Here is a 19755-nt window from a genome sequence, read left to right as displayed (position 1 = left end):
TACTAAGATAAAAGCAGCATAGCTTCAGCAATAATTTGCATCTTTTATTTAGTAGGGTGACACTGGCAACCAATAGTTGCACACGATAGTCGTGTCAATCTGGAAAGCAAGGCTGCCACCCTTTTGTGAAAATATCACAAACAGCGCACGATTTAAATTCACAAATCAAAACAACAAAAGAAATGCGATCAATAATTACAAAAATATTCAAACTAGAAATTATATAAAAAAAACGTAATAAATAAGAAATGCAGTGTTTGCTATTCTAGAGGGAAAAAGTTATATAAATCAAAAATTCGAGTTTTGACAAAATTTTTAAAATTTTTGCAAAAATATTCATCATTAACGGTAACTTTTTCAAGGCTGCCAGACGTTCTAATAAACGGTCAACTATGCTTAAAATTCAATATCAGTTATTTTCCCCATTTCAGGTTTATTGTGCAAGCGCTATCTCCGGAAGCGGGTTTAAAAATTCAATATCAGTCATTAATTTTTCTTTATATTTTTATTGTAGGATTTTGTCTTAATTGGTAATAGAGTGCATATTAGAGAGTTCTGTGTGTGTTTGTTTATCACTCGCTAAATTTAATTTTTATAGGATTCATTTGGGTAATCGTAAGCTTACAATAAGTTCATAATTTAGAATTATGAAATCAATATTTGTAGGTAAATATATTTTTACATATAAATATATATTTTAAGGATTAGTCTATCTATGCAACTATGCATTAAGAATACCAATTTTGTCACTTGTACGTATACGCTTTTCCACATCCACATAATAATCAATAATAAAATCATTATAAGAAACTTGTAATACACTCGCAATTGAAAAATTTTCACATCGTAATGAGATCTTTAAACATAAATTGTGTAGTTTGAAATAAAAACAGCTTTTGAGTTGGTCTTCGCATTTCCTCAGCATTCTGACTGCATGCCTACTCCTTACCCTGGCCCTGCAACTTTTTCCAAGTGTCGCCCAATGCCTTGGCAAAGTGGTCATCTACAGAGGCGTCAGTCTTGGTGAATATTGAAATGTTCGTGGAAGAGGTGGGCGAGGCAGGCGGTGTATGCGTCGATGATGCAGCGGCTAGTCCCGGCTCGGCTTTCACCCGTATAATAGCTGGCATGGTGGGCGGCGTTGGCGTTGACGCTAGCCCACTGCCGTAGGCTGGTGGTGGCGTATTATATCTGGGAGGAGTATGATGAGGCGTGTCCAGGGCTCTTTCTCTCTTGGTTACCGGCATATCCAATATTTGGCTGACGCCTGTTGTCGGCGGAGAAGGCGGCGAAGCGGATGCTGCTCGAACTGGTGACGGAGACAAAGACAGCGGTTCCTCCTGGGGTGGTGGCAGTTCATGTTGCGGTGACACCGGTGCCGAATGCAATGTTGGAGAGTGCATGGTGGGCAAGCCCATTTTGGACATGGGCAACGGCAACGGCAACGCAAGTGGAAGTGGCAGCGACAAGGGCGAGTGATGTTGCTGGTAAGTGGTTGGCTGCTGCCGATACCCAAGTGGAGAGATCTGCTGCATGGGTACTCCGTTACCCGCCACAGGCTGCGGATGCGATGGCGCTTGTATGGATTGCGGCTGTGGCGACGGTGTGGGCGAACTGGGTGTTGGCGACTTGAGCAGCGCTGCATAGTCCGGTCCGAGGGAGCGCCGAAAATGCTCATCGATGTCACAAATGGAATCGGACTCTGTAAAGTGGTATGTGTGAGAATTGGCCAAATCTTTTTTATTAAGAATTGCTGCATCTTACCCGTACTGCGATTTTCAAGCTCGCGACTGGAGTGCGAGTGGGAGTGAGAGTGTAGGTGCTCCAGCTGCTCCCGCTTCGGTGGCGCTTGGGTGATGACGCTGGGTCGGCTGGCTGCATAGCAATGGCTTCCCGCTCCCGCCAGTGGCTCGCGGTACGGCGGTGGAGGTGATGCACGCTGATGCTTCACAGTGCTAGACGTCACTGACATGTCAATGGGACTGTCCATGTCGGGTGTCCTCTCCCTCTCGCGCTCCCGCTCCCGATCTCTGTCACCACTGCCTGCATCATGAACTTGATACTCGACGGCGGCGGCTCGCTGGCGGCGTTCGCGACGCCACTTGGTGGTTGGCAGCTCTTTTGACGTCAGGCGCGTTTCTGCAATGATTGAAAACTGGACTTTAGAAACAAGTTTTTCGTTTTAATTTGAGTTTTTGTTGTTTCTTTTGAATTAGATTTGTGTTTTGATTTCGGATAGGCAAAGACAACAACAACAAATCGCATTTCAATTAAAACCATAAATTTGTTTATGCCTCTATGTTTGTGTATGTGAATGTGTATGTCTGGGAGTCTGACTCTAATCCTCCGACTTGTTTCACTGCGGTTTTCTGTGTCTGTGTCTTGAATTTTGATTTTGATTATGAGCAACAACCAAGTGGGCGTAATGAATCACATGGGAGCTCAGTTCGAATCGGGTTTATAGGCAAGGTGAAGCGGAGCGGAGCGGGAACGGCAACACTCGACGTCGCAGTCGCAGTCGCTGTTGCAGTCACAGTTCCGCCGACGTCGCAGTCACGTTCAAGTTTGTTGCCTAAGTCTTTCGTTTTTCAATGAATTTCCGCTCAAAGAGCGCATGGAGAGAGGGACACGGAGCTTTTCGAGCGCATTGACAACTACAACTACTACTACAACTACAACTACAACAATAACAACTACAGCTACAGGGACGGTGACAGACTCAGACCCGTCCAGGAGGTGGGCACAACAAAATTATGCATAAAAGTCCAACAAAAGTAACAGAAACGATAGCGAGAAGACACAATCGAAACTCCGAGTCACAATAAAAATTGGTTAAGAAAACTAGTTTTCGTCAGTGTGTGCGAGTGTGTGTCATGGCAGGGAGTATAAAGTGGAGTGGAGCGTTTACACTGAGCATAACGCTTAGCGCGAATCTGGACAAACGTGCCCGGCATCTCAATGGGTATCGCTCGAGTTTTGGCGTGGGAAGGCGGCAACACGGCGCTGCGTGGGCATCTAACAGATTAGCAACAACTTTCAGTGGATACCCTTCCTTTGAATTGTGAATACAAGTATATGAATAAGAGAGTACGAGCGAGTTGTGCGCTGTGTCCTACTCCAATTTACGTACAGTGCAGATTGTGGTTTAGTTTCATCATCAGAGATTTTTGTTGTGTGCTGCGCCCCCAAGGAAGCACAGCTAAAAATAAAGCCAAGAGCTGAGAATGACGTTCGGGCCACTTCACTCCACTCCACTCCACTCCACTCGAAAGCGCGAGCGAGTCTTGGAGCCCAAATTGAAAGGGGCAGGCAGTCAGACAGGCAGGAAAACCAGTCAAGCGACTTCTGCACATTTCGAGCAGCGTTCGCTCTGGAGAACTCACTCCCCTTGGCCGCCAAGGCGTCGAACGCATGAATGAATGAATGAATGAAGGAGATTGCGGTGGCGGTGGAGTTCGAGCTCAAGCTCGAGTTCGACTTGGAGTTCGAGTTGGTGGAGGCGGCTGTAGTTGTGACTCTGACTGTGGCGGAACCAGTTATCGTTGTCCTGTTTTTGGCAACGTCACCGCGGGCTGCAATTTATTATTATATTGTGCGCCTGCGTCACAAGAGAAGCCACAAACTGGTTGCCTCTCTGGAGTTTCTGAGTTTTCGTAGAGTGGACGCGCAGTTGCAACCGAAAGCAAAACATGAAATTGGACGGACGCCAACAACAACAACAACGACAGTAACAACAACAAAAACATCAACAGTAATGGGACTCGCTGGCTGCTGTTGCAGCGGATGATGATGGGGATGATGATAATAATAAAGAAACATTCAAATTTTATTGCACATTTCCGGTCGTCGCTTTTGAGTTGAGGGGTGGGGGGAGATAGGAACATCATCGGTGCTTTCTTTCTGTACCCATCTTCTTCTGTATTATTTATTTATTTATTTATGTTGAATCTGCTGTTGCTGTTGCTGCTGCTGTCTGTGTTGTTTGTTTGCTTGTCTCTTTTTTTTTGTCGGTTTGTCGGTTTGGTCCCTTCGTGATCTTTAATCAAACATAAGACGCAGCTTTATCAATTCTGAGGCTTCGGCTAATTGGAAGAAATGGGGGAAAACTGCAAGTGCGTGATAATGAGAAAAGCCCTCATTCCAGTCTTCAGTCTCCAGTCGCCAGTTTAACCAACCCTTTTGCAAACTTTGCTTAATCACCTAAACAACCAACATGTAGAACTGATCGCATAAAGAACAGTCAGTCGATCAGTCGATCGGCTTAGTCAACTTGCACAACAAACAACAATAACACACACATTTGTTGCTTATGCAAACAAGTTATTATTATTATTATTGTTGTTGCTTTTGCTTTTGCTATTGCTATTGCTTTTTTGTTGCTGTAGCTGAAGTTTGTATATTTATTATTTTCATCGTCGCAGGCGTTTCTTATTATTATTTTTATTATTTTTTGCGCCGGCTCATGAGTCATGCTCGTGCCCGACTTGATTGCAAATCTGGTTTTAATATGTCAACAAAATACAAAAAAAAAGAACTTCAGCAAGAGAAACAATAGCAACAACCAAAAGAACAACTAGTATAAAAGTCTGTAGTCAAGCGAACTCGACACTGATAGAGCCTGTACTTGATGTGTAAAAAATCACATTATGATAAAAATCGTTTCCACAGAAAAATCCACAGCGGTCAAAAACTTAAAATCGATCAAAAACTCACAACTCGTTAAATTTTCATTCGGAAACAATTTAAAGTTACTTATTTAAACAAATAAATTAGTCAACTAGAATGCAAAAAAATTTGACTACCAGTGGTAACGAAATGACATTTTACTGAAACTGAAAAAACAAAAATAAATGTTTTAATTATAACAAAAAATTATTGTCATGTTGTATAGGAGTACTGTTCCAACGACATGAAGTTGGCTGTGCCCTCTTTTAATGCTCGTGAAATGTGATTTTACTTTTCATTATATTTCAATGACAATATAAATGCCATATAAAAATGGTTAGTTGGTCATAATTTTAATAGACCTTTTTGTTCTTTTGAAATACAGGGTCTAATAGAGAACTACAGTAAGAGCAAGAATGGCAATAGAACAAAAAGTGAAATAAAAGCAGAGCCAAACCAAGTTAAATCAAGCTAAGCACAGCAGGCACAGTTGGATCGAATTTGATGTTTGTTCACTGTTTGTCCAGGCGCTCGTTTCACTTGGCAGCGACGCTGTCGTCAGCGTCATCGTCGTCGTCGTCGTCGTCGCCGGCGCCTGTGCCATGTAATTGAAAGCATTTGTGTGATTTGTGCAATGTGAGCAATTAAGTACAAAGAGTGCATGGCGCAGAGCTGGCGACGAGTACGATGATGATGATCATGATGATAATGACGTTGATGACGCCGGCAGAAGCAGATCGAAGCCAATAAAATGTTGGGCGTTGTAAAAGTATTGCCAATTTCATTAACAATTGGTAATTTCACGCTAATGGCCATATGAAATGGGTCACTTTGCATCTGTTTCGCCTACGTCGCCAAGCAGCTTGTGTAACCAACAATTGTAATTTTCACCGACACGTTTCGATAAACAGTGGCGTCATCAACTCTAACCTAAACATCCCAATCCACTCCAAATCCTAGCTACGTTCCTTTGTAGCCAGTCAAAGCAACTGTTAAATAGTGATGTAAAAATCCATCGATAAATTCCCTTTTTTAACGATGAATCAAGTTAAACATACCGATTTTTATGTTTCCTAAATTTGCCAGATGTATAAATTATTTTTAACAAGCAAAAAAAAGAGAGCAAAAACGATAATATGTCCCAAACATATCTTATCCATTAAGATATGGAACCTATCACTGGAAACTATCAATGAATTGATATAATTTGTCGAATACTACACAGTTCGATTCTTTCATTGGAGTATTTTACAATTCGATTTCTAGTTTACTTTGATTCTCATCCAATGGACTCCCATGCATGGTGAGAGTGTTGTTCCACGCTTATCAGCAGTTGACTCGATGAAACAGGCACGTAGCTGACGACTCGACCAACTAAATGTCCCGATCTCGGGTGCAAATGAACTTTAGCATCTGTTGTGGACAGTAGTCCATAAAAGTATGCACATTTATCGCACTACACGTGTGTAGCTGGTGCGAGTCAACGACTTTAGTGAGTGGAAAGCGATATGGAATATATGGAAGCCATTCTCTGGGTTCGTGCTATACGAATACGACTATTCGTTATACCAGATGAGTTCTCTTCACCCTGAATCACTCTACGTCTCTTGTTTCAAAAGAAACTTATTATTTACTATTATCGCAGTATGTGACAAATTTGCAATTGGGCAAACCTTGTTCGAGGTCAGCTTGATTTTTCACAAGATTTTCATTTTCATTTTCATTCAATTTTCATCATTGAGCACGAACCTTTATGCAATTGCTGTTGTTGTTGTTGTTGTTTTTGTTGTTGTTTGATGAGCTGATGATGCATGGCCGCTGCCTGTTGAAGATCCCTCCAAGGCTGCCACAACAAACTGTTGGCCATATTCGAGTTGTTCTGTTGAAGCTGAGACGATCCCGTTCCAGCCTGTTGGTGAACAGTTCCAGGCAGCTGTTGATGTTGCTGCTGATGATGTTGTTGTTGATTTTGTTGTTGTTGGAGCTGCTGCTGCTGGTGGTGCTGCTGATAAAAGAGGGGCGACTGGGCAGGAAACTCAGCATGGCCCTGCTGCTGATAGGCTGAGGCAGCGAGTCTCTGCTGGATCTGTTGCTGCATTGCCGCGAGAGCGGCATTGCATTCTGCGTAAGAAGTCGGAAAATGTCGAGCAGCAACGGCAACTTCCTTGGCCACTGCCGTGGGCGAGCTGGCCGTCGAGGAAGCAGCTGAAGCGCTGCCGGAGACCGACGCGGACACGGAGGAAGAGGAGGAGGCGGGAACGGATGCACCAGACGATGTTGACTGCTGCTGCTGGGAGACGGCGGCCAGTCGCTTGATTTCCTCAATGCGATTATAATATTTCTGCTCAAAGGCATTCAATATGCACAGATATTCCATAGCTATCGCGTTGTTTATTTATTTAATTAATTGGATTATTCAATTTTGTTTAGATTTGAGCAAAGCTGATCACAGTGAGGAATCACTTTGAGTTCCACTTGATATCCTGGGCACAGTTGCAGTCACAGTCACAATCACTATCACCCGCAACTTGACTCCGATCGGAGCAGCTTTGAGCCTTGAGCTGATATCACTGACGAGCGACGTTTGTCTTCTGTTGTCGCTTGTCGATCGACGGCAAGCGGCAGTAGTTTTTTTCTCTTTGTTTTGTTTTTATTTTGTATTATTTTTTATGAGTGACTTTTAGCGCTGCTTACTTTTTTCTTTACACGTTTTCGCTTGCTTTATTGTTGCTTTAGTTTATGATTACTTTTTGCGCTCTGCGCCGCTTCAGATACACACACACACAAACACACACGTAGACAGCAACAGACGCTGCTATAGATTCAGATACAGTCTGTTTGTCGTGGAGAGCGACTTGGTCTCGGGTTACAATCCCAATCCCAATTCCGATTCCGATTCCCGTTCCCGTCACAGTTTCTGCCACTGCAGCAGCAACGTCGGCGCGGCGCTTCAAGTCGACATTTAGCGAAATAAAAATAGCACACTTTTTATATATTTTTTCTGAGTAATAATTTGCATAGAAATCGACGGAGACAACGGCGGCAGCGACTGAGGCAGCGACTGCGACAGCGACGTTGATTCGCTCGCTGAACTTGAGCGGCAGTTTCGCTTTCAGCTTTCAGGTAACGATACGACTGCGATACGAAATACGTTTACGATGAATGTGTGTGGATTCAGTTTCATATATTCTTTAGCTTTAGCTTGAGCTTCAGATTTTGTTCGCTTCTTCTTAGTCAACTAATACTACAACTCAGCTACAACTACAACTGCTGCTTCTTCCTCTTATTCTTTTGCTTATTCTTCGACTTTGTCTTCTTTTTTGTCTTTGTACTGTACTCGCAGCTTTGGCTCTGCGACTGCGTCTGCCTCTGCCTCGCGCTTAGCTCTGTATGGCTCGACGGACAAACTTGAACTGATCGCCAGACAGCGACAGCGACTGCAACTTGAAGACTGTGTGCTTTCGGGCTCCCAAAGCTTTAGCTTCGGCTTTGGCTTCGGCGACGACTTCGTCATCGTCGCTCAATTCGCGCTCGCTCGCTAAAAGTTGCCCACGGGACAACGTTGTTGTTGTTTTTGTATTCTTTTTTTTTGTTTTTTGCTTTGTTTTTGATTTTTGCAATCTGTGGCTTTGACGACGCATCGTCTCTCCGCTCAACGCTCTCTCGTGTAGACTTCTGGCCTTAAAAGCCATTTGCACTTGCGACAGTTGGCACTCGTATTGTTTTTGTTGTTGTTGTTGTTTTCTTTATTTTTTTTATATTTCTTTACTTACCAATTTCCGTCTTGGATGTTGACGGTTTGCATTTATTGTCTCGCTAGCTGCTTTCTTTAGATTTCGTTTAGTTTTGGTGATTTTGTAATTGAAAACAACAACAGCAAAGCATCATGCGATCCCACCGAGTAAAGAAGTAAGTGCAGCTTATCTCCAGGATGGCAATGCCAGACCTGCCGCACCCTGCCCACTTCCTTTAAGCCCAAGACGCGAAGAAAATTGACCAAAAAGGGTAACGAAATGCCAGCAATTGAGAATTACCCACATTCGATGTCGAGGGCTCGCTTCCTCTGATGCATTTTTTGGCTGTTGCAGTCGCAGTCGCTGTTGCAGTCGCAGTTACTGACGTTGACTTTAACGTTGGCGTTGGCGTGGCCATTGGGTTGGGCCCAAGTCGCAGTTGAAGTTGTATTTGGAGGCAGAGTAGAGGTTGGACGATGCTGCCCCAACACATGGCGTGGGCGATTTTGGGCCCGGTCATTGCATGAAGCTCATTATTACTTTTACATACACACACTCACACAGACATAATTATAATTGTTCATGCATTCCCAGTAAGACTAAGCGTTTTCAGTTTTCTTTAAGCCCACAAAAGTTCTTTTAGAACATCGTTTCAGAGGGTTATATAAAAAATATATTTCCGTTACTTAAAAAATTAGTAAAAGAGTGTATTATATGCGTTGAAACATTTGTATCAAGGGAGTAGTGATGTAAATTTGGGTAGAAACTTCGATGTCGATGTTCATCGATGTTTACAAAATGAGAATTCGATTGTGTATAAAACATCGGTCAAAAACTTCGATGTATCGATGGTGTCCGATGATCCGTTTTATTAACAAAATTCCGTTAAAAAAATGAATACAAATTAAGCGTTTATATCGTATATCTATTGTTCGAATTTAATAAAATAATAAAAATTATAAAAAATAAAAATAATATAGATAGATCGGCAATAATGACTGTTTAAAGTTGTTAAAGAATGTAACGGGTATCCTAGACTCGGTGACAAACAAAACCTTCTAGAGTCATTGATTATAAGATAATGAACATGTACAAATTTGTACACCAGTCGAAATGGAAAAATTTAAAAACCGACAAATTTTTAATTTGTTTTTTGATATCAAAAATATATTAAGATTTCAAACCAAAAATGCGAACGAATGCCCCGTTCATCTCGCGAGCCTTGTCCAAAATCAATATGTTAAATTACCAAGAAACATTTTTTAGTTTGTTCTTTTGACTTGAATGATTTTAATATTATTATATTGTTTGTTATTTATTATTTTATTTTTTGAATATTCGTAGTTATTTTTCATAGCAGCAATATTCTTCCATAGTTTTATATAACGCTTTTTAAAACAAACGAATTAAAAAGTGTCTAAGCCAATTATCTATTCTGGACAAATTTTGCAGTATTTTATCCAAAAACTTTATTCATTCACTACTTTTTCTTGTATGATTCAGATATTTTAACATAAGCATATCCCATCGGTTCCAACTGGGTACTTACACAAATACATATGCGTGTTTGTGTGTATTTGTATTGGCTGCAAACTCGCTTGCGAAAATGACAACAAAATGAAACAAACAATAGGTCGACAGTACCACCACAATAACGACAACAAAAGCAACAACAGAAACACAACTAAAAAGTGACTGTTGCCTTCTTGTTGTGTTGTCGTCTCTTGGTTGTTGTTGTTGGCTTGTTTTTGTTGTTGTTGCTGTTGTTATTGCCGTGGCACGTTGTGCTGAGGCTTGGCGCTGACTCTGTAAAGCGACGGCCATTACTGCAACCAGAAGTAGCAACAACAACAACAACAACAACAACAGCAATAGCAATAGCAATAGCACAAGCAACAACAAACAAACAACAACATGAAACAAACTCGTTTTTAATTCAATAGCAGGCCCATGAAATTTTACGCCCGATTTGTAGTACAACTACTACTGTTGTCCCAGCGCCAACACTACTAGCAACATCAACAACAACACTAGCAACATCAACAACACCAGCAGCAGCAGCAGCAGCAAAAACAACAACAATAGTAGCAGAAGTTGCAATCGAAGTTGTGTCAAAAAAGTGTTGCCATCGCTTACATAGATGTACGAGCCTGGTTCAAACACAGAACTCAGCTGTTGGCCTGATGTACGAGTACACAAACAATAGCAATCGATCTATCTCGCCTCGATCTATCGAACTATTGATCTCTTGATCTTTCCATATCCCAATTGATACTGATATTTGCTAATCCGCATAAGAAATGTGCAATTTTCCGTTGCGCAGGCCATCAAGCCCAAATTAAACAAAAATCAGAACTGAATTATTGACGGTTCGACTGACTGACGAAGTGTTCGACTCGTCTAACGATCGGAAAAACTCGTCGAATACGCTGCTTACTCATCAACGGCACGAGTTTTTTTTTACCGCCTCTGTCGCTTCTTCTTCGTCTTCAATTAGTTTTTTTATATATGCGAAAATTTGTTGTATAGCGTGAAACATGCGCACGCATGCGCAACGAGGTCAATCGAATGGCAATCATGCCAACAACAGCAGCAACAATAACATTCGCAAATTACAGCAACCAAAAGCATGGAGTAGACAAAAGGCTTAAGCCTCTCTTCCTCCCTCCGTTGCTCTTAGTCCCATAACAAACAGTTCTTAAACTGATATTATGCGAAAGACAATCTATTCAATTTAATTGAATCATCTCCATTTTACGTAAATATTTACAAATGTTGACATTATCACAAGTAAAGATGTATTTTTTTAACTCTATAATACTTAAGTATCTCTATAATATTTATTAGCATGTCAGAAACAACTTATAAAAACACTTTCTTTAAGCTTAATTACTTGGAATTTATTTGCAAATTTCTATGCTAATTCAATAGTGTCGATTTGAATAATTCAAAATATAGAAAATAGATATAATATAAAAATTCCAAATTAAACAATAAGAACTCTGTCTGTTGGTCCGCTAAAAACAATTCAAAATAATCAATAATTATGATTGTTTCTATGTCAATATGGGAATCAAGGGTATTGCAACTCGATCTAGTTCAATGATGTACGAGTGTGTCAACCTAAGCAGCCATTCAATATTACACCATTCTTGAGTTTGAATTTGGTGTCAACTTGGTGCAATCCCGGAAAATGCTTAGCTAATTTTTTTTAATTAGTGCAGAAATTTGAGAGCCCTCAATGAGCAGTAGCAACAGTAAGAACAACAAAAAACTACAATAAGAAAAGCAAATGGGTCAAGTAATCATAGTTTTTTTTGGGCACGGAAGTGTAAATGGCAAGTCAATAAAATTTGCTATACATTCATAAATAGATGCAAAGACAGACAGATGAACGGACGGATGGACAGACTGACGGATGCAAAGATAGCGGTCAATTTTCAGAACAAGCTGACAGATAGCGGCAGACAATTTATATTTTGTGAAATTCAATAAGATACTATATGGATATTAAGTGGGTACATATATATACACACACACTATGGCATATGTAATACACGCAGAAAGGCAACACAAATCAGCAGAAACCAGTTCAAAATTTAAATAAAAGTCGAGCGTGCGCGCGGTTTGAAAACCTGTTTGCCTATTGGCTAAAGGCAACAATAACAATATTAACACCGACAACAACAACAATTACAAGAAGATCAGAAGCATGAAGAACATAGACTGTCAAAAGCTAAATAACAATAACATAAATATAGTTGTCATTATAAAATATCATCCGGTGTTAAATCAAGCGTGAGAAAAATTCAATACGAAATTTGTCGAAATTTTGAGTCAAATGCAAATGTAATTCACAATCACAATCACATATGCATAGCTTAAAATTCAAATGTTCCATTTGTTGAGTTGGTTGAGTTGCTTTGGAAAAACGCGAGCAAATTTCCATTGATTTGGCAAAAGGCAAATAGTCGAATGTTGAAATAAATAAATAGCAACAATCGCAGTCGCAGCAGCAACATGAGAGAAAGCTTATCTTTGGCACACCGAATTCTTAATACCCTTGCAGAAACTTGCATTTAATTTTCAACTTATCGTTACAGTGTCTAAGACACATTTGTTTAATATACCTAATACAAATTATGTAAGTTTTCTTAGGAATGTATGTCAAGAAACAACAAATAAATGTTTTCAGAATATGCAAGACAAACGAAAATTGCCAATTTGCGAATTTGGTTGAGGTATGATTTAGAAACAGCAAAAATGTTTGCATTAAACCTAGGATTAAAACCTCAGTCAAAACCGTATTCTATAACCGGTATTAACCGATTGAAATTGGTAGCCGCAACTGAAACCATAACCAAAAAAAAACACTTTTTTATAACGAAATCGAAAATCTGAAATTATTCAAACTGAAATATTAAGTAACTGAATCGGTTCAACCAATATTGAAAAAACAAATTTTTAAAAACTAACGGTTGATTTTCGAACGATTGGTCCTATGCTTCATCAAGATTACTTAAAAACTGAGAGACTGGTTTGCATAAAAACAGATAGATATGTTTGGCTTGTCGTCTTGATATAGGATAAAATATTATTATTTATAGGGAGACTATTTTAATGCGTTACACATTGCGTGACGAAATTATTAAACCCTTTGAAAGAGTATAATAAAAAGAAAGGCAGAGGCCTAAGCCAGAGCATAAGGCAGGCGGTCATCTGAGTACGAGGCACAGCACAGGCCACGAGTCGGGAATGGGCCGAGAAAACGAGTTTCTTTCTTCTGGTCGAGATTCACGGCAATTATGCGCACCGTTTGCTAGTAAAAGGAAGAGAGTGTTTGGCACTGCCAAAGCAGCTAGTAACTAGTAACTAGCAACTAGCAACTGGCAACTGGCAACGGGGAATTGAAAGGCCATGTAAATTACCTGATGAGCTGACGTATCCAGCTGTGCCTGGTGAGCGCTCACCTAGCTCGAAATTGCCACAATTTTTTTTTCGTTTTATAGTTTCTTGTTTTGTGCCACACAATTGTTATAACTAAGTATTCGTTTATTAATTATGGGCACAGAAAAACACACACACGCACTCACACACACTAACAGCTGCCTAGTGGCTAAGAGTGCGTCTTGGCCACAATTGCCGCCAGCTTGATTAACGGAGCTGGGCCCAAATCGACCCGCTTTTCTGGACTTGCATAGACCACGTCTGATTTGTGAAGAACAAATGCGTGCGCTTCAATAATTTCGGTTATGACAAATTCATTAATCATAGCCATGTTAACGACATTTTGCATTTCCAATTTGGCTGATCAATCAAACTGGCTATGACGAACACACAAAAAAGTCAAAGGGCCTGATCGACACTTTATGGTTCATGGGCAACAACGGCAGAAAGAGACGAAACCCTGCAGTTTCTGAATTCCTTTCCCTTAACTTTCCCTGCCGTTGTTTTGTTGTTAGTTTTGTAATAATTCTGCTCGGGTGACTTTTCGCATTTTAAAATTGGAGCCAATTGGTATTATTGTAAGACAAGAAACAGAAAAATATTTATTTTAATTCCCGTGCGTCATAGTTAGATTAGCCGACCTGCCACGAACATAAATTTTCTAAAAAACTCAAAGCCCCCTGGGTTAGACTTCCACTCTACCATGCAAAAGGAATGAAGTCATGAAGAAAAAAGATTAAATAAAATATTCACCCATCCTCAATGTATGTATGCTAATGCTTAATGCGAATATGTCTAAAAACCCGTTGGAGAATTATTGAGGGTTTTTCGACAGAGTTCCTCGACGTTTTCCTGGCTTTTTCCTCATTCCTCAATGTTTGTCATACAATTTGCTCAAATTTTCCTCAATGGTTAGGAAATATTCCTTGAGGATTCTTCAACTTTTCTGGAGGTATGGTTCTGAAAAGAAGCAACTAAACACACAAGGAACACTACAAAAAGAACAGCTGACATGTGACAAAGGTCGTCACGCGTTCAAAATCGCGCACAAAACTCAAGCGTTTTGAAAAATTCACATATTATTCCCAAAAATTGTTATTGCCATATGAATAGGAGTATGTGTGTGCGAGTATATTCAATAAATAAATTCCGTTCTGTGTTGACAGCTGAACGTATGTATGTATGTATGTTTTGCTCTAAGGAATTTGTCAAATATACATATACATATACATATGTATACATTCGAATGCCAATGTTGATAAAGACATCTCAAATGGGCAGCGGCACAAAAGTAAACAAACATAAATAACCAGCTCGACTTTTGGGGGTGGTGTCCAAATGGTTTATCACAGCACATTCCATACTGATTTACATACATACATACATATGTTGTATACAATCTGCGCTCTTCCCTAGGGGAAGCTGTAATCCATTCGCTTTTTATCAGTCACCCGGCCGAGTCGACAAACGTCTGCGTCAACTGCGACTGCGACTGCAACTGCGACAACGACTGAGATTAAAAATTGTAATGGACCCATGAAATTGTACATAAATTGAGCAAATAATAAAATGTATACTATATGCATTTACATATTTGATACATACATATGTACACAAGTATGTGATTGTTGCAATTACTTATGCCAATCCGTTAGAATTTGCCTTTCTTTGGCATGTCACGCGTTTGTTTGTCGGTCGCATTGCGAGACGTGCAATGTGTGGGGGGTAAAGCAAATGTTAATTGCAAAAACACCCATACATACACAGAGAGAAAAGGCCGTACTAAAATTAAGCTCGAATGAACTTGAATTAGTTATTTTTGATACTTAAAATGTATACTTGATATAAGTTTGAGTTACTGAAAATAAGTATTAAATTTTTTATGCATTCTTAAAAAATACAAACATTTTTGATATAAAAACAAATAATCTTGAATCAAGTGAATTAAATTAATAGAAATGAGTACTACAATTTTTAATATAAGATCAGGCCCCTGGCTTGACTCAAAAAAGTTCGTCAAAAGTTTAATTGAGTTTAATCGAGTTCCATGAAAACATCGACAACTCACCAGAGTTTGTTTATCGTAGTTCATTTACAGAACCAAATGATCTACAATCGAAACTTTTCTTCAAAGTAAGTACTTATCGAGAAGTTATGTGAATTTAAGCGCGCGGTAAAGGTCTGTTTTAGGGGGACTTTCAAAAAAAAAAAAAAAAAAAATTCAAGTACAAATACTATAGAGGGCGATTTATTAGGAATCTAGTCATCAAAATTAATTTGAAGGCTCAACTAATTTATTAAATAAACTTTATTTTTTTTTAAATTCGTTGAAGTTTCTCACATTGCAAATTGTTGTTTTTTTCTTTCTTATAAAACTCGATACATCGTTATTTTTACCGATATATCGACCACTCGATGATATTTTGGGGCGATTTTCTATTTCGATATTCAACTCGATCTAAAATTTGGATTAACATCACCAGTTACCACTAAACCTTTCGATCGGTATATTACTCGATCTGAACGAACAGTCGTAGCAAATTTTTCATATTAGCTGTAAAAGTATGTATATTTCTAGTCGCCTTTCGCACTTAGTGATACTTAAATCAAGTATCATGTTCATATTCTAACATGTTTTTGTACTCAGTTTCAAAATGTTAGGGACTTGAACCAAGTTTGAATTGTAATTTAATCAAGTACGTTTTGGAGTTATTCTAAGTTGAAAAATACTAAAATATTTCGTCCTTAAAATATAGTACTTGAATTATATCGAAGTCCTCGACATTAGTATTTTCCTTTTTAGTGAGAAATCAAGTTCGCAATGTACGAAATACTTGATTTGTTTCTCTCTGTGTACATACATATGTTTATAGACAACACAAAAATGCAATGCTTTCATACATATGTACATACACCTATGCAAGTACATAACACATTGACCATCCAATTCGTGCTCGTATCAACGTCAACGACGACGCAAACGACGACCGCGACGCAAGCGACGACGCTAACGCCAACGCCAACGGCAGCGTACATAAGACTATTGATAACGCCCGCGCGCGGGGCACAGAGAGATTGCTTCGTCGTCGTCGTCGTCGTCTTCGCCGTCGTCGTCAAAAATGCGGCATTTGACACATTTATGAAAATCGGAATCGGAATGCGCCGCAAACTCATTTTATTGGAATGTTTTGTTCGTTTTTGTACAAAACTGAAAATGTTTTATTTTCAGTGCGCTCGTGATACAGCTAAGGTATGCGTGTGTGTGTGTGTGTGTGTATGTATGAGTGTTTATCGGGTCGAGCAAGCCTTTTACAAAGTGGCAGAAGATGTCTTGGAGTTGAAGTTGCGGCATATGCACATATATACACACATACTACACACATATGCCTTTCAGCTGAGAATGCCAAATGACATGAATCATGCGTAGTAGAAATAAGACCGACTCTGGTGACAATTAATGGACAAACACACCAGGGTCCATAAGAATACTTAAACATACATATTGAAGACCCCTGTCTATATATTGTAATTGTTTTGAATTTAAAAAATTCGCATATTATTTTATACTTGTACAAATAATTTATTTCAATGAAAGTATTTTTTTTTCTCTATCTTTGCTTAAATACCAAACGAAACTATTAGTAGGATAACCTGTTCGGGCAGCCAAAGATTTGATGCCCTTGCAGAACTCTGTATTAAATTTTCGACTGATTATTCCGATGACAGCTTCTATATATGGTACTGTAGACCGATTTGAACAAAATTTGGCCAGCATTTATAAGACCAACTTAAATGCATATTCTGTCATAGTGATTGAGATATCTCAAGAAACAAATGAGTAGGTTTTACGATCTCTAAGATTTCTAGCAAACTAAAAGATGTGAATGGTTTTTGTCAAAACAATTACTTCACTAACTGTATATGTGTACATCAGTGTATAAAAACAGATAAAATCCACTGTTGAAATTTTTCCTTGTTTCTTGTACGCAGGCGCAAAGGTGAAAGCCATTAAGAGAGTTGTGAGGTAGTCAAAAACATAACAAGAACCGAGCTCGATGTCACTGTCGGTGTCACTGTCGGTGTCGTCGACAAAACTATAACATCATCAAATTGTTGGCGTTGTTGCCACTGTTTAAGCGGAATTGGGCAATTGGGAGTCCGTAGAGATGTTAACGATTACTAAATGACCAAACGTCACTACACTACTTACCGCTGGCATTGTTCTGCACCATCGTGGCAGCACGGGAAAGCACGTCCAACGCTGTTTCCATTTCTTGTAGATATAGTATATAGTGTGATCGCTGAGCGTGGACTCTTAACTATGGACGTGGTGGATGTGGATGTGGACTGCGTTGTCGCCTCGATCTGCACTGCATGAGTTTCACACTGAAAATGCAAAGAAATTGACCACGGCATAAACTGGATACATGTACATATAAAAATACACATGTAGATATGAATGTATACATCATCTGCAAGAGCGCATACATACTTACATATGTGCATACATATGTACATATGTAAATTGAACACAAAACTGAACAAAGACTGACGCTGCTGACGCTGACTGACTGAAACAAGTAAGGCGAAATCCTGCTGGCTGCAAAAAGTTTTCATCGTTGCATCGCTATTGCTGCTGGTGGGGGATGAGGCTTGGGGGCTGCGGGTGGAGGATGGAGGGCCCAAACACGATGCAGTTGGGACAGGTTTAAAAACGGCAACAACAGCAGCAGCGCCAACAGCAGCAGCAGAGCATCCAGACATCGCATCCGAAATTTGGCAATGACCAAGTACAGCAGCAGCGCGCGGTCGCAGCACACAAAACCAAAACGGATTTACTAAAGTGCCATATTGTTGCCAAGCATGCCAACAGCCAACAGCGACAACAGCAACAATTTTTCGGTGATTTCTTCTTACCTTTACGTTTGCCTGAACGCCTCCAATTTGTTGTCGTTGTTATAATAAAACAGCTGTTTTTGTTATGCTTCGCTCTTACTTTAGTTTTGCAACAAGCTGTTGAGAATTTTCGAAACTTTTTGTAAGATCTTTGTTAGCCCTAACACTCGCAATGTAAAATCGCTTGCTTATTATTTTTTTCCAGTGTTTGCCAACTTTTTAGAGGAAAAATAGAGGAAGGTTGCCACCCAGTAAAAACTTCCGATCTGGCTCGATTTTATTTACCTACAATAGGTAAATTTCATAAAAATTATGGTTAATAGAAAATATGTTGCTGTTTTGATTTTTATTTATTTTAAAGCTAGAAATAGTTAAATGTTAAATCTTAGTTCGAATTTTCTCGATTTTTTGATACTTTCAGAATTACTTTTGTTACTTATCTCCCCGAGGGGTGACGAACTTCAAGTCTTCATAAAATCATTCACCTTAATTTCTTTTATTGGATTTGTTATAATTGCTTTTATTGCCTTTTTACAATATTTTTTGTTTCAATTTTAAATCACGCGCTCGTTTTCGTGAGCTGCCAGGTTGTTAGCACTTTGATTGAAAGCTGCCAGACATTCAAGCTATCGTGGGATTCAAAGCTGCCACACTGTTATTGGGTTCAGGGCTGCCATTTGTTTTGAAGCTATTTTTTGGATGCTTTCCAGCCAGAAGCAGCTATTTGTTTCCCTAAAAATTTAACAGCACTGGCAACACAGGTATCTGATGATTATCACTGCTGCCAATTTAGTTTTTTCCCGTCAAATCTGGCTGTTTTTGAAGACCAACTGCGGGAAAAATTTGGGAATTGGGGGAAGCGGGAATTCTGGCTTTTTTCGGCTTTTTTTTAATACTTAAATATAATGTATAATAATGTGGCAGCTTCATTATTATGTTAATTGATTTTTTTCAATATCTCCACGAGTTTTGGCCAGACTATCATCTATATACCAGAAGTCGGCGCCAATGGTAACAACTTTTCAAAACGACAAAAGACTTTAAGCCCCCAATTGTTTAATACTGTAGGCAACATCTGAACACATAACACTTCACTCAAAAAGTCCCGGGCCTAACTAATTAAACAGCAACTTTTATATAAAATTAAATTTTTGTCATCAATGTTAATTTTTTTTAAGATTATACCCTGATTCCATCGCTTCTCTAACAATGCTATTCCATTTTATAGATTTTTTTATACTTTCCTGAACAACTGCCGAATTTGGACGATTAGAAAGTTCTTCATCATTTGTGTTTGTACGAACTCGTTTAACCTCATCATTCCATTAAAAACCGTTGTTTTAAACTCTGACTCTGAATAAAATTTATCAAGCAATTTTTTGGGCTCAAAAGAGTTTTATCCATAAAAAAAATGTTTTTCAATCCAAGAAAACTCAGATTTTTTCATTGCTTGAAATTTAAAAAAGGAACTTTTTTTAAGTGACAGTTACTTGCAAATTGAGCTCAAATTTGG

At 39.2% G+C, this 19755-nt stretch overlaps 1 protein-coding gene across 3 annotated transcripts; it reads right to left on the bottom strand.

Annotated features, from left to right (window-relative positions):
• Nucleotides 1-486: 486 nt before the first annotated feature.
• On the bottom strand, nt 487-18454 carry LOC117787179 (extensin). 3 transcript variants are annotated; one of them, XM_034625630.1, is made up of 4 exons: nt 18264-18454; nt 17557-17732; nt 1765-2139; nt 487-1702 (listed from the first exon to the last, which is right to left on the bottom strand). In XM_034625630.1, the coding sequence occupies exons 2-4, from the start codon at nt 17615-17617 to the stop codon at nt 939-941; spliced, it is 1200 nt and encodes a 399-aa protein (XP_034481521.1). In that variant the 5' UTR covers nt 17618-17732; nt 18264-18454; the 3' UTR covers nt 487-938. The 3 variants fall into 3 exon arrangements, with proteins under 3 accessions (XP_034481521.1, XP_034481522.1, XP_034481519.1); XM_034625631.1 differs by lacking the exon at nt 18264-18454 and adding an exon at nt 17843-17861; XM_034625628.1 differs by lacking the exons at nt 17557-17732; nt 18264-18454 and adding an exon at nt 6415-8973.
• Nucleotides 18455-19755: the final 1301 nt, after the last annotated feature.

The sequence above is a fragment of the Drosophila innubila genome (assembly GCF_004354385.1).
Source record: "Drosophila innubila isolate TH190305 chromosome 3L unlocalized genomic scaffold, UK_Dinn_1.0 0_D_3L, whole genome shotgun sequence".
In the NCBI taxonomy this organism is placed as follows: domain Eukaryota; kingdom Metazoa; phylum Arthropoda; class Insecta; order Diptera; family Drosophilidae; genus Drosophila; species Drosophila innubila.
This window is presented reverse-complemented; position numbering and strand designations above follow the sequence as displayed.